The sequence below is a fragment of the Pristis pectinata genome, chromosome 8 (assembly GCF_009764475.1).
Source record: "Pristis pectinata isolate sPriPec2 chromosome 8, sPriPec2.1.pri, whole genome shotgun sequence".
Taxonomy (NCBI): domain Eukaryota; kingdom Metazoa; phylum Chordata; class Chondrichthyes; order Rhinopristiformes; family Pristidae; genus Pristis; species Pristis pectinata.
The window spans coordinates 90,527,412-90,543,657 of record NC_067412.1 but is presented as its reverse complement, the minus strand read 5'-3'; the positions used below and the strand labels follow the sequence as shown (position 1 = coordinate 90,543,657).

The window sequence follows — 16,246 nt, the reverse complement described above, 5'->3', positions numbered from 1 at the left end:
ATTTAGTGGCTATGTTTGAGTGAGGAATGTTGGCTGACATCCCAGTTAACTCCCTACCCTGTTAATATTACCGGCCTTGTAATGCCCACCAAACCAGCAGAACCAGCTGTAATTTAGTGTCATCTGAAGCCTGACACCTCCTGACAATTGGATACTACCTGAAAAGTGAGATGCAAGGTTGCTTCATTTTCTGTGACAGTGCCATATTTTCGCATTTACTGTATTGGAGTGCTGGGAATACTTGGGTGAGGCACCACTTACAGGTTAATGTTTTAGGTCAATGACTCATTCCTCACTTCATTGTTATTGTATCTATGCTGTCAATTTTAATGGCTAAAGAATAGAGATGAAGGAAAACCTAAAAGGTTTTTCATTGAAGCCAAATAGAGTTTTCTTTTAAAAAAAAGGTGACTCTGGTAATCAGTGGCAGAGTTACAGTTTGGATACAAATTAAGATGAGTCATAGAAAGCAGGTAAGTTGTAAATGCAGCAAAAACAAACTGCTGGAGGAGCTCAGCAGGTCAGGCAACATGTGGAATGGTCAGTTGACGTTTCAGGTCAAGACCCTTCATCTCAGCTGTTCTGAAGTGTCGGCTCCTGTTGACTGTAAATGATGCTGCAAAAGAGAAAGCAGCCATTCTATTGTCATCAAACTTTGTAAGAGGATGACCAGATGTAGATGTGGAAAGTGTTAGAACTGATTGTAGGTGGGGTGGTTGGTGGACAGAACTGGCCTGTGTCACTGCAGAGTGAATCAGCTGGGCTCAGAATTGCGAATGTGTGGCAGACATTGTCAACAAACTGAACTAGTGTTTCGAAGAATAATTGGAGATACATTGAGATCAATAGAAACAGTACGTAGAGCACTGTCTCCAGTTCATTCTGACAATGGATGTCTTGTGGCATCAAAGACCAGTGTTGAATTGTGCTGGATTAATGTACTGGAGTTTACTTAATTCCTTTGCTGTTCAGAAAGAAGTTGCATACTCTTTTTAAAGTTATGAACTGTGCTCACAAATGCTGGGAATAGTATTATTCTGTACACTAACTTGGATGTAATCCCTTGAAATGATTGGAATTGGAGCTGAATCACTTTTAGTTTCTGCTGTGGTTTCTTAGATGATATCTCCTGGCAATCACCATCTCTGCCAACTCACAATATGTGCAATTTTTTTTCTGTTGTCAGTGGCAGCTTTCAATAAATACTTTTTACTTTCTGTGTAGCTGAAACTTGCAAGGATTAGTACTAAGAACTAGATATCGAGTAGTGCTCCAGAGTTGATGGAAACTGCCCAGCACATCATTCCTGCCTGAAGCACATCAGCATGACATCATCGACTTGGATGGATTTCTTCTTGGGGCCAAGAAACACTGATCTGAGTAATGAGTTGTAACTCTAATCTTTGAATGCATAAACAGACTTGCAATGACTCAAAAACAGCAATAGCCTAGCAAAAGTAATGGCCTGGAACTTTCAGTGAAACTAGCAGAGGTCAATTAGGCTGGTAATTACACACAACTGGAACAGCAGCTTCATCCATTTTGCAGATAAGCAACAAAATGCAAGAAGTTGCAGTCTAAACTGCACAGATTTGGATTCATTATAAACTGCACAAGAACAGGATTATGCTGAATGGCTCCCATTTCAAATGTATTGAATGGTTGTGAAAATCGTCTACTGATGTAGATACATAATTACTGCTAAATGACCTACTTCCATTAAAAATGAATTTTACAAGGGTACATTTTCACTTCAGCTTTTAATTGTTTATATAAAGTAAGCAATTTTGTTTTCAATTTTTCTCTGTCAATCATTCTCTATCTTACTTACTGTGCCGACTCTGCTGTTGCATTCACTATTTTAATTTCTTGCGGGTTTTCAAACTGTACGCTGTTCGTTCAAACTACCATAACATGCTTAGTTTCAGAGATGCATAGTTGTTTGTCCTGCTCGGAGTTGTCCTGGATCCTTTGTAAAGGATGAAGTGCTGTTTTCATCTTCATTATGTGTAAAATCATATAGATATTAAACAGGCAAGTTGTTCTCTGACTACAGTAAAACCCAGGTCTGAGTTTGAATATTTGTTTTAAGACCCTTTCGTAGGATGTCATGGAAGCAAACTTGCATTACCGTGGTTACAATAATTAGAATTGTCATCTCAGTTGCTAACATTCCTTGGTGATTTTTTTTTGAAAAATGAATCATAACAGCATGATCAGCACTAAGTAGGGCACAGTGGTAATGGATTTTGACATGTTACTAAAACATCATCAGAAAGGTCCACATATGCAGCTGGAAGCATCTTTTGAAGATGAGAGAGGTTTCAGAAGGGAGTTTCGGCAAGCTGCTGGGTTTTAGCTTGGTGGAGAAGCATCACCAGGCATATTTGATCCCATGTCCACCCTCTTCTGAAGTTTCTTTTCTGCAGTGTGTATGGTAGGTTAGTGATTAAGTTATTAATCTACCATCTAGATCTGAAGCTACAAGTTTAAATCCCTCCACGAGAGCTGGAGAACTGAAATTGACTAAGTTCTTAAAAAGCCAGCATCAGTAATGGTGGTCATAAAACTACTTGTTTGTCAATAAAAATCTAATGTTCATCGAGGAAGGAATCTTGTCATCTACAAGTCTGTAAGTGAATCCTATCTTCCTTGATTCAATTATGAATGGACAATAAATGCAGACATGCAACAATATCCAAATTCTGTGAACAAATATACAAAACCAAATCGCCAACAATGCACCCATCCCTCAGGAGGGGTTACTGGAGTAGAAGGCAATACAACCAACCCTTTTGGCTTTTTGCATATGTGACGCTGGTTGAATTTTCTCCAGGAGAGAAAAGAAAACATTTGGGTCTTTTATTTTTAAATTTATATTGAAAATGAGAATCCTTGTTCTGAATCCACACCAACTTATAAAGGTTAATTAATGGCCTTGAATTATTGTCCTGGTTTGCAGGGAAATGCTAATCAGCTATCTTGATAACTGATAGGTCAGGCAGCCGTGACGAAAAGCAGACAGTCCTGAAGAAGGGTCCTGACCCAAAACGTTGACTTCCTGCTTTTCTCCATGATGCTGCCTGGCCTGCTGAGTTCCTCCAGCATCATAGTGTCTTTCATCTAGATTCCAGCATCTGCAGTCCTTTGTTTATCTTGATATCTGGCCAGATCTTGTGTGTAAGTTTGGTGGTGTGAAAATGTTTGAAATATTCTGGATTATTTTGTGTGTCCATTAATAGGCTTGTAGGTTTGCTTTAAGTGCTGTTTTTAAGCAATCTTACCCAATTAGCTGTTGACTCAATAAATCCGTCCATCATTGTTCCTTTTTTGTCGTTCACAAGGGCAACAAAGTCCATAGCATTTCTGCCTCTATTATAATCTGTATAGAGTTGCCCATTCTGATTGTAACTGCATGGGTTTCTCCGGGGTAATCTGTCTTCTCCCATATCTCAAAGGCTGGTAGGTTAATTGGTTACTGTAGATGATCCCTGGTGGAGATGGATGGCAGAAGAATGGGGGGGGAGCTGAGGGACATGTGAGAAAATGGGTTGGTATTGGTCTATTATTGTCACTTGTACTGAGGTACAGTGAAAAACTTGTCTTGCGTACCGATTATACAGGTCAATTCATTACACAGTGCAGTTACATTGGGTTAGTACAGAGTGCATTGATGTAGTATAGGTAAAAACAATAACAGTACAGAGTAAAGTGTCACAGCTACAGAGAAAGTGCAGTGCAGTAAGGTGCAAGGTCACAACAAGGTAGTTCGTGAGGTCATAGTCCATCTCATCGTATAAGGGAACCGTTCATTAGTCTTATCACAGTGGGGTAGAAGCTGTCCTTAAGTCTGGTATGTGCCTTCAGGCTCCTGTATCTTCTACCTGATGGAAGGGGAGAGAAGAGAGAATGACCTGGGTGGGTGGGGTCTTTGATTATGCTGGCTGCTTCACCAAGACAGCGAGAGGTAAAGACAGAGTTCAAGCAAGGAAGGCTGGTGTCCGTGATGCACTGGGCTGTGTCCACAACTCTCTGCAGTTTCTTGCGGTCCTGGGCAGAGCAGTTGCCGTACCAAGCCGTGATGCTTCCAGATAGGATGCTTTCTATGGTGCATCAATAAAAGTTGGTGAGTGTCAAAGGGGACAAACTGAATTTCTTTAGCCTCCTGAGGAAGTAGAGGCGCTGGTGAGCTTTCTTGGCTGTGGCATCTAGGAAACAGACTGGGAATGCTCTGAGAGCCAGCATAGTCTCAATGGGCAGAGTGGCCCCTCCTATGTCATTGGAAATAATATCCCACTTCATAGTCCATACCTTTTCCATATAGAGAAAAATTGTAAACTTGCTCTTTAATGTCAACTTCCTTATTTTTTGGCAGGTATTCACTAAAGAATCTCTGGTCTCTTGGGTGCCCAACGTTAAAATAATTAAGATGTGAAAAATGATTACACAGAAAGTTGCTGCTGTTGGCTTTGTTTATCATGTGGACTTCACAGCTTTGGTGTATGCCGAGAAGAATATTGTTTCAAATTCCCCTAATCTATGTGATTGGTGATCTCAGCAGAGAGAGAGTGAGACACGAGGAGGGAGGGTAAAGGGTTACAGAAGCCAACTGCAAGATGCACGAAGAAGGGAATGGAAGTGAAATTGGGGCGAGTAGGTTTGCCTTAGTGGGAATGGCCCTGATAATTCCAATGGCTTAAATTGAGTCTGTTTCTCCAAGTGCAGTAACATCTGTTTCAGCATCCTGTAGCTGAGGTGGTCTGCCACAGGTTTCAGTGCTATGGCTGCAAATCCATTTCCTCAAAATTTGTATCATTAAAACCAACCGTGTAACTGCGATCCATGGCACGAGGCCACTGAAGGCGTGCTAACGATGCAAAGATTTTCCCATGCAAAATGCTTAGGTTAACAAAGTTATCAAAATCCTTCCTCTTTTTCCCTGTAGGGGGAGGGGAAGTAGGATTGTAAGTTTAGCAGAAATTTTCTGCAATTTATGTAGGGTTTATTGTAAATGTGTTGGTGGACAACGAAGTCCAAAAACAGGTGAACATGGTGCAGGAATGAGAAGCATCCATTGGGTGGAGAGACTGGGGAAGTAGCATTGTTTTCCTTAGGGCACAGAAAGCTGAGAGAGTATTTGACAGAGCTATTTGGGTTGACATTGTGAACAAACAGAAATGTTTTGGATGACAAAAGGGTTTGTAACCAAGAGACAAAGTTTGAAGGTGAACGGTATGGACACCTGAGACATGATCAGAATAGATGAGGGGGTGCTAGTGATGTGTTGTATTTGGGCATTCAGAAAGCCTTTGATAAGGTGCTACAAAAGAGGTTATCATACAAAATTTAGAACACATTGGGAAGAGACATAAAGGACTTCAGATGCTGGAATCTAGATGAAAAACATTATGCTGCCTGGCCTGCTGAGTTCCTCCAGCATCATAGTATTTTTCATCTGGACTGCTTTTCTCCACGGATGCTGCCTGGCTTGCTGAGCTTCTCCAGCATCATAGTGTTTTAGAACACATTGAATTAGGTATGATATACTGGTGTGGATTGAGGATTGCTTCAACCGTCAGAAAACAGGAGGAGTAAATGGGACATTTTCGGTTGGGAGGCTGTGTTTAGTGGGATCCTGGAGAGAGCAGTGCTGGGCCATCTGCTTCTCATAATCTACATTAACGATTTGGGTCAGGGGATCAAGTGGAATGTACCCCAAGTTCTCTGATATAAATACTATGTCCCAGTGTAGGAAGTGAAGTTGATGCAGAGAAGCTTCAAGGGGATATGGACAGGCTAAGTGAAGGGCAGGATATGGCAGTTGGAATACAGCATGGAAAAATGAGGTCATCTACTTTCATAGACAAAATAGAAAAGTGGGGTATTTTTTTTTGTTTTAAATGGTGGGAGTTTGGAAGGTATTGGTGTTCAGTGACCTGGGTATCCCAGTACACAAAGTTAACATGAAAGTACAACAAGCACTGATGAAGTGTCTCCCCTCGTTGGGTGACCATAATCAGGGGTCGTGGGCATAAAATAATAGCTTGGCACTTAGGTCAACGTTGTCAAGGAATTTCTTGACCCGAGTAGTCAGTGTATGGAATCCTCGACCTAAGAGGGCTATGGAGGCTCAGCTTAGTTGAGTAGATGTATACTATGTAAACTTCAAGTTTCTATCCCTCAACTCCCTCTTTCCCTCTATGTCATCCCATCCCCTTTCCTGTTCCCACCCACTGAGTGAAAATACAATTTTCATAGCATTGACCTGAGTAGAGGGAACAAGGGGAAAGATTAGGAACATGTGACTTTACAGGAGCAGGAAATTCCTCTACAATCCAACTGCTTGGTTATAGGATGGGGGTGGGGTGGGGAGGAAAGCACAATTTCATCAGTGTGGGCTGCTCTGCCAAGGTGCACTATTGGTTGAGAGTTGAATGGAGTGGTGGGGTGCTGCGATTTGCAATCCAACTACTTGTTCATAAGGTAAAGGGTGGGGGATAATACAGAGTTGCATCATTTAAAAATGTGCCGATGTCTAAATGTTCCATCTTTTCTGTTGTTGCAGATTACTCCTCGGCTGTGTCAAAGTTTTCACAGAGCCTGCATGCATTTCAGTTTGAGTTCATTGGAGATACATTGACAGATGATGAGATTAACATTGGTAAGGAACTGAAATGTTGCTGTATCTTTCTATAAATCATAGGATTGGTGATCAAAGCACCAATTCTCAATACAAATGGCTGTCCAACAATTTGGTATTGGTTTATTATTGTCACTTGTACCGAGGTACAGTGAAAAACTTGTCTTGCATACTGTTCGTACAGGTTAATTTATTGCACAGTGCATTGAGGTCGTACAGGGTAAAAACAATAACAAGGTACAGAGTAACATGTCACAGCTACAGGGAAATGCATTGCAGGTAGACAATAAGGTGCAATGTCATTACAAGGTAGATTGTGAGGTCAAGAGTCCATCTCATTGTATAAGGGGACCGTTATTAAATTTAAAAAGTTTAGTTGAACGTTTTCCTTTTGACAAAATGCTGGGAATTCAACTCTGAAGATTTTGAGTTCAACCAGAAATTGCACAATTTCCCAAGTGGTTTATTGTCCGTGGTCATGTGAATTATCTGCCTGGTTATTAGGCTTGCACATTATTGGATTTTTTGTGTAAACTGGTATCATTTTTCTTTGTATGAATGCCTGGTCTTGGGAACTGTATATTTGTCACATCAAAGATGATAGAGTACTTTTGTGAGGAGGGTAAGTGGTCCAAGGGTTTGCTCCTGGCACTGTATGACCCAACAGTCTCCAGGATCTGATTTATAAGTTATTCTTGAACTGCAGAATTTGCTTTGGTATCATTGATTCAATGAAAAATCTTGGCTTCCTGGAACCCTTACCTTGATAAAGCTAACCTCAGATCTTACCTATTAGTAGAGTACATGACCATTTACTCCAGCTCGGAATAGACTAAATTCTTTCTCACTTCCAGAACATTTGCTTCTCCCTAATATCCCTGGAAATGGTGATGATGAACTGCCACCTTGAATCACAACAGTGTCAAGGGTGAAAGGGCTCTCAATGCTACTGTTGAGTAGGGAATTTCAATGTTCAGAGCAGTGAAATGGAAGCAACGGTGATGTATTTAAAGCTGGTGGAACGTCTTGCTCACTTCCAGAACGTTACCTTTCCCTAATATCTCTGGATCTGCTGAGTTGCTACAACAGATTGTTTGTTGATATATTTAAAAGTCAGGATTATGCGAGTGTTTTGAAGAGAATGGTAGGGTCCTTTGCCCTTGTCAGTAGAGGTCATAGGTTTGGGAGTTGCTGCTGAAGCCTTGGTGATTTTGCAGTGGTGTATTATGCAACCAAGGTATGCTAGTGGATCAGGAATGTTTGGGATGGGGGAGTGGGTCCCAAAAGAGCAGGTTTCTTTATCCAGAATGATATTAAGCTAAACTCTTGCACTACAATGGACCTTTCTCTGATTTGTGTTCTTTTTTGCACTGTCTTTTTTTTTCCCCTCTTCACTGGTATAATTTACATATAATTTATATTCTGTGTGTTGTCTGAACCTACCTGCCTGTAATGCTGCTGCAAGCAAGTTTTTTTTTCCTCATTGTGCGTGTACCTCTCTGTACTTGTGTCATGACGATAAACTTGACTGGAATTGACTTCTTGAGTTTCACAGAGGAGCTGTGCTCATTCAGGCAAGTAGAAAGCATTCTATCTGGTCTCCATGATGCGGAGAGAGAGATTTCTGTGGTTATTCCAGTGCTCTTTTAATTGTAACAAGAAAATAACAAATGAGACAACCAAGTAAAACATTGAGAGATGTTAGAAATCAAATGCTGAAAATACTCAGCAGGTGAGGTAGCATCCATTGATTAATCAGGCAGAATTTCAGCTGCCCTGATGTATCAGTTTGCTCCTGAGTTACAGATAACACAATGGCACAGTGAAAGAGCTACTGCCTCACAGTTCCAGTGACACACATTCAATCCTGATCTCTGGTGCTGTAAATGTGGAGTTTACATGTTTCCCCTGTGACTGTATAGGGTTTCTTTAGGAGTGCTCTGGTTTCTCCCCACGTCCCAGAGATGGGTTGGGTAAGTTAATTGGCTGCTGTAAGTTGCCCATAATGTGTGGTATGTGGGGGTAGCTGATTGGGAATATGTGTGATTCCAGCATGATTCCAGCATCGTCTTCCATTGGGAGCCTGGTTTGAAGCACTTGGGCATGCCCGAGTGTTATGGTGCAGGCTGCCGGCTGCAATTAAAGAATGGCTTTGACAGCCGTCAAGGGCCAAGCCCAAACTCGCCAGCTGTCAAAACTGACAGTGTTATTGGGACCAATAAATGTTTTTGATACTTGGTCATTCAGTAACACTTGGAATCTGCTTAAAATTGAAACAAAAAATTATTATTTTTTAACATTTAGCACACTATAAACATGCTTTCACGTTATCAGTAATTAGAGCCGTTGAAAATAATGAATAAAAGCCATTACCTTTCTTCCAGTTGATTATCGCTATCAATCATTTGAATGGGGAGGCTGAATTTAAGTCATGTCAACCCTTTGCAGTCATAGTAGATGGTCTTCCCCTGCTCCCAAGTCCAGGTTTCATGCTTGCCCCTGTCTGAATCTCTCCATTTCATTGGGATCTGTATTCATGGTCAGGCTAGAGTAGGGATGGCTGGATCCAAATTTCACTTGGCTCAGCAACCAGCTGCAAGGAACTCGGACAAGATCATTGCAGAGTAACTTGCACTCTTGTGGACATCATCTCCACTTACCGTGACAGGAGCTATGTCCATAATACAGTGGAAGACCTTGGGCCCACTCGCATACTGGCGGACTGCTGTACGGAATCACTGCTTTCGAGACAGGGTGAATCGATCACTTACCGAACTTGTTTACTATAATAAAGTTGGGAAGGTTTGGGGTATTGAGATGAAATGGTGGGGACAGAATGGGATAAAATCAATTTTTCCATAATTTCTCATTGGACTTCAGTTGATTTACATTTTTAAATGTAAATCAACCGCCTGCTTCCAGAGGCACCAGAGTGCTGGGGTGCATTCCTATAGCTGGTCAGGGCTTTTGCTTTTAAGCAACATATCTGAACAGCAGAGGTTTGGACATGGGGATCAGATAAGAGTGACCTGGGGCCTGTCATTTGTGTAATTGATATAAACTCCTGTAAAACTCCCAGAAATGTTTTACTGTGTTAAGCTGCTATCTAAATGCAAGTTATTTCAATGTTGAGCTGTCTAGGATTATACAGCCTAGGGCATAGTTTCAGAATAAGGGCTGCATGTTTTAGATGGTGAGGAGGAATTTCTTCTTTAGTAAAATTCTTTATCTCAGAGTCAATGCCATTGTATATATTTAAAGACATTATTGGTCTAAAGTGTATTGAAAGGTTGTGGGGAATATGCAGGGAAGTGCAGATTGTAGAGCAGGCTCAAGGCCTTGTATGGCTCCTACTTGGCTTTTATCTGGTCAGAGATGAGTGGAACTGGATAGGTAACAGTATGACCAGGTGACCACATATCCCAATAAACGACAGCGGCACAAGAGACTGCAGATGCTGGAATCTAGAGCAACAAACAATCTGCTGGAGCAGCAGTCTATGGGAGGAAAGGAGTTGTCGATGCTTCGGGTTGAAACCCTGCATCAGGACTCATGTCGGACTATTCCTTCCCTCCCACAGATGCTTGCCCTGTTCCAGCAGATTGTTTGTTGCTGGAATAAAATGGCAGCACGGGGTTGCTTGAAGTACATCCCTTGTTAAATTGCATTTTAGCATTTAGCTATTACTTCAACGTTTCATTCTTATGTGATTGCAGTCTTTTTTGTACAGTTACAGAGTAATTAACCAGAATCATTCAGAAAACCAACGGCAGATATGAAGGATTTATCTAAAAAAAAATTTTGGCAAATGGAATTTCTAAAATTACTTTGAGAATATTCCCCGATGGAATATCAAATTTTCCATTTATCAACTGGGACCTAAATTAGAGACTTCTATGCAAAAAATGTCTGCAACCAATCGAGGTGGCATGAACACCAAATCAATGATTTTGTAGCCATATATAAAAAGAGTAGTGAGGAGGGTTTTTATCTTTACAAATTGCAATGATGCTCTCTGAATGATTTTTAGAGTCATACAGCACAGAAACAGGCCCTTCGGCCCAACATCGTCCATGCTGACCAAGATTCCCATCTAAGCTAGTTTCATTTGCCCATGTTTGACCCATATCCCTCTAAAAACCCTTCCTATCCATGTACCTGTCCAAGTGCCGTTATATGTTGTTGTCAATTTTTCTGCATGTTTGTGCTACAAAATTAATTACTTCCTGAATACAGCATTTTGGATGAAATCAATATTTTTGCAATGCATTTTTGAAAAACCCACAGCCTTGTTGTTACTATATTCCTCTCCTCCAGTCACTGCCAGGGGACCTTGGCCACTGATACTCTCAAATGCCTTAGAATTGAAGAGAACAAAACAGTACCCCTCCCTGAGAAATGGGCATGTGGGTTAAACTTCTATAATACTTGCAAGAATTTCCCTCCCAGTGCTTTAGTTACAAACATGTGAATTCAGAGCAAGGCTGGGCACACGGCCCCACGTACCTGCCCCACCATTTAATGAGATCATGGCAGATCTGACTGTAACAATGACTCACTCCAGTCTACCCATGATAACCTTTTATCCTTTTTTGAACCCTCTCTGAATGCTGAGACTGTGACAATTAGCTGCCATGTTAAACATGTTGTCATCCTCTATACTCTTTCTGTAAGTCATGCATGTCTGTCTTTGGTTTTCTGGAATGACTCTGGTTAACTACTCTATCTGTATATTCCCACAGCAAAATTTTCAGTCTATCTCTGCCCTAAAATTCAAGGTTTTCTGCTTGCACACACCCTTGGAGGAAAAGAGTTCCAAAGACTCGTGAATCTGAGGGGAGAAAAACTCACTTTGCCTGTCTTCAAAATTCCCCCTCCTGCCTGTCTTATTTAAATAGCAACTTCTAGTTGGAGATTCTTCCACAAGAGGAAACATCCTCTCCACGTCCCTGTCAGACAACCTCTGCACCTTGTGTGTTCAACGTTGGTTAGCAACCTGTACCATTAAAGCTCAAGGAATAGAAGTGATAATTGCCATAGAGCAAAAGATCCTGTACAGGGAACCTTCCATAAATGAGCATTTGGCCAGCAACACCTTGCTAACTTTCAGAAAGAATGATCCGTTTTATTCCAGGAACTTTCCCAGATTAACTTTACACCGTTAACTCCTTACCATTCTAAAAGTTATAGGTGACTCTTTCATAAATTCTTGTAGTGCTATTTCCAGCAACTTTCGGTGTATATAATTTAAACAATCAGAATCGGGTTTATTATGAAGAAAATCACGAAGATGCTGGAGGAACTCAGCAGGCCAAACAGCATCCGTGGAGAAAATCCGTGGAGAAATGTTTCGGGTCAGGGACCCTCCTTCAGGCTGAAGATAGGAAAAGGGGGAAGACTAATATCGGGGGAGGGGAACAGAGCAGTGATGGGTGGACAAAAGAGGGGAGTGGGGTGGGCACAAGGTGGTGATAGGTGGATGCAGGTAAGAGATAGTGATAGGGCAGGTGCGGGGGAGGAGGGGAGAGCAGATCCACTGGGGGGATGGGGTCAAAGGTAAGGAGGAAAAAGGGGGGGGGTAGAAGAAAGAGAAAAGGCAAAGGGAAGAAGAGGCATGGTTGGGGGGGGGGTGGTTTGAGGGGATTACTTAAAGTGGGAGAATTCAATGTTCATGCCGTCAGGCTGCCAGGTTCCAAGATGGAAAGTGAGGTGCTGCTTCTCCAGTCTGCGCTTGGCATTCTCCTGGCAGTGGAGGAGGCCGAGGACTGACATATCAGTGATTGAGTGGGAGGGGGAGTTGAAGTGACTGGCAATGGGGAGATGCAGATCGTGGTTACAGACAGAGAGCAGGTGTTCTATGAAACATTCACCTAGTCTGTGTTTGGTCTCGCCATTGTAGAAAGAGGCCACACTTGGAGCACTGAATGCAGTAGATGATATTAAAGTAGGGTGCAGGTAAATCTCTGTCTCACCTGAAAGGACTGTTTGGGTTCCTGGATGGAGGTGGTGTAGGGGCAGGTGTTGCACCTATGGTGGGGGCAGTGGAAAGTTCCCGGGGTGTGAGCGGGATGGGTGGGGGGGGGGGGTGGGGAGGAGTGAACGAGGGAGTCACGAAGAGAGCGGTCCCTATGAAAGGCAGAATGGGGTGGGGAGGTCCGTTGGAGATAGCGGAAAATAGTGGTGAATGATGCGTTGGATATGCAGGCTGGTGGGATGAAATGTGAGGACAAGGGGGACCCGATACCTGTTGGGTCTGGGAGGGGTGAGGTGAGAGCAGAGGTGCGGGAAATGGCAGAGGATGCGGGTGCGAGCTCTCTTGACCGCAGTAGGAAGGAAAGCCATGGTTATCAAATAATTTTTTAATCAAGTTTATTATCACTGACATATGTCGTGAAATTTGTTGTTTTGCGGCAGCAGTAAAGTGCAAGACATAAAAAATTACTATAAGTTATCAAAAAATAAATAGTGCAATAGAGGAATAACAAGGTAGAATTCCTGGGTTCGTGAACTGTTTCAGAAATCTGATGGCGGAGGGGAAGAAGCTGTTCCTGAAATGTTGAGTGTGGGTCTTCGGCTCCTGTACCATCCTTCCCGATGGTAGTAACGAGAGGAGGGCATGTCCCGGATGGTGAGGGTTATTAATGATGAATGCCACCTTGAGAGTATAGCAGTGGGTTAAGCACACATCCTTGAGGTGCGCCTGTGTTGATTGTCAGTGAGCCTTCATTTAGTCTTTCTTTTGACAGTTAAACCCTCCAAATACTAATTTGTTGAATGAAAGGGGTGTTTGTCTGAACACAACACTGGATTCAGAATCTTTCTCTTTCCTTCACACTTTTTTTTGCAGCTGTGCATCCATTTTGCTCACTTTGGTTTTAAAAACAAAGTTGCAGGGCAGAAAATATCGTGAATAGTGTTGGGAAGGGGGAAAGCTCCTTTATGGTTTTGCTAAACAGCATCTGATGCGAGACACTGAGGGGCTTGAGATTTCACAAGTGTGCTGGTTTGTAATTTCCCTCAGTGAGCTGGGGTGGTGGAGAAAGGGGAGGATAAGAAAGCTTTAAGGTTTTCTAGATATCCATATGATGTATGAACACGGATATCCAAGCTGTATTCTGCTCTTTTGAAGCAGCTGAGACCCTGGATATCCAAAATTTACATGAGATGGTTTTTATTATTGATAGCAGCTGTGCCTTAGTGTTCTGGCATCCCAATCTCCAGACAGCAAAGATGATTAAAAACAATGTGCATCAGTGGTTGGAGAAAGCAGTTTTGTACCCTCCCAGATTGTTTTGTTTTCACTGACATGTGGGTTGTTAAAAGCTGAACAAATTTTATTTTTTTAGCTTCGGCCTAGATCTCCCAAACTTCAAATGACAATTCTTTCAATTGGGGTGGTGTTACTGTGTTTTATTGTGCTATGAGGTAATGCATCCAAGCCTGGGAACAGGTTTGCATCCTGTACATTGTTTGAAGGTAGTGTGTGGCATGAAAATTAATTGATTCCTGTGCAACTTTGCAAATACAGCCATTGTCATTTTCATATTGATAGTGGAAGTTGTAGCAAAGACAAACAGCTGCCTTGAAGTGTTGCTCATAGGTGTTTGGAATAATTATGTTGACATTCAGCAGGTCAGGCAGCATCTGTGGAGAGAGAAGTCAGTGCAGGAAGAGCCCAAGGTCCTTCACGCGGATGTACATGTGTAGTCGCCGGTGAACTACAGGCAGAGATTCTGGGAATGGTGACCAAGGTGGGAGTCAGTTGAGAGTGCAAGGAGTTAGCAAGGGAGTGAGAGCACCTGAAGGTGTGGTCACCGATGGGGTGAATGAGGATGAAATTCTCTCGCATTCCAATTTTCTGGTGCTAAATATATGGTGGAAAGAGGAGGTTGGAGTGGGCGAAGGAGAAGGCTATGGAGAGATTGGCATGAGGAGCCAAAATGTCTATGTCTACTACCTGTTTAAGATGTTAAGCTTGGATATACAGGCATGCACACAAATGTCTGTCCCCTCTCTGCATGCAGACATTTACTTGCCCACCACCACCATGGCCCTTCTCACCCTAGACTTCCAGTCCTGCCCTTGCCCCCTCCTCAATCCTCTACCCTCTGTCGCTTTCCCGTCCTCTCTCCCTCACCCCCGGCTGCTACCTCATCCCACTTTCCCTCCCCCAGTGCCTCCCTTCTCTGAGCTCTGCTCTGCCTCTCTAGTTCTCCTCCCTTCCTCCATGACCTGCTTTCCCCTTACACTCCCTAGATGATCCTCATGCAAAAAAAATCCAGCTAAACCAGTCTATTTTAACCTTCCAGAATAAAGACCAGTCCTACTGCTACCTGCATTTACTCACCCCTCTGCAGGGGATAGGTGGAGAATGCATTCCTCTGCTGTTCTGCATTTGTGGCATTTCTCACTGAGCCACCTTTGGGCATGTCTCATAAATGACAGTGTGCCTGTTTGGTGATATTAAACCCATGTTATTTTTGGGACTGTGTTAAGACCACACAGATTGGAAGGGCGCTTTTCAACAGTAGCGTAAGACCCCGAAAAGATATGCCTGCATTCTCTGGAGACCACAATCATTCATTTTTCCAAGCTCTAACAAAGAGACATTATTGCACTGAATTTGAAGATCTGATGGGTTTTGCATTTCTTCACTCCGAAATCTGCTACCAGTGGGCAGTTTGATTCAAAGGATCTGTTGGGTTTTAGGTGAGCTTCAGTGCAAAGTCCAAAATAAGGAAAGGGCATCCTTGGAATGAGTGGAGTTTCACTTTGAAACTAACTTTTGATCTTCATCCATTTCTTGAATTGTATTCAACATCATCACAGATCCAGCCAACTTGATATTAGTCTGTGCAGGTCACTGTCCAGATTCTATTTCATTTAAAGCTATTCTGTTGTCCACCATGATCAGACTTGTCTGCTAGTGTCTGCAGGCCACAAACTGAGGGTCAGATTCCAACACAGCATAGGTGCAGAGTGCTGAGCATTTAATAGTGCTCTGGCAAAAAAGATGATAATATCAACAGGCACTCTGGTTGAATCATGCAATGATTGTTGGCAATACAGCTGGAAGAAGTGGTTCTGAGGCTAGATCTAAATAATTTTTGCTGGTTGAGGAATTCCAAAATGGCCCAACTAGATACTTTTGTGATACTCCCCACCCCTTTCTGCCTTCAACACATCATCCTCCGCCACTTCTGCTCTCTCCATGGGGCCCCACTACTAAGCATATCTTCCCCTCCCCATCCCTTTCTGCTGTTTGACCCATCCCTCGGTGGACCTGCTCTCCTCCTCCTCCCTTGTACCTGTCTATTACAATCTCTTACCTGGATCTACCACCTTGTTTCCACCCCTTCTCCCCTCTTTTGTCCACCTATCACTGCTCTGCTTTTCCCTCCTATATATTGGGCTTCCCCTTTCCATATCTTCAGTCCTGAAGAATGGTCCTGACACGAAAAGTTTACCACCTGCTCTCCTCCACGGATGCTGTCTGGCCTGCTGAGTTCCTCCAGCATCATCGTGTTTTTCATCTGGATACTTTTGCAATTCTTTCTTTGACGGTGTCTTAAATTTCTGAATTTAAATCACCCAGACACAAGTTTC

At 42.6% G+C, this 16,246-nt stretch overlaps 1 protein-coding gene across 1 annotated transcript in view; it reads left to right on the top strand.

Annotated features, from left to right (window-relative positions):
• The window catches only part of ophn1 (oligophrenin 1), a 204,890-nt gene that overhangs the window by 39,502 nt on the left and 149,142 nt on the right, over nucleotides 1–16,246 (top strand). The window contains 1 exon segment of the mRNA XM_052022352.1: nucleotides 6,566–6,661. Coding sequence (XP_051878312.1) covers nucleotides 6,566–6,661 — 96 coding nt within the window.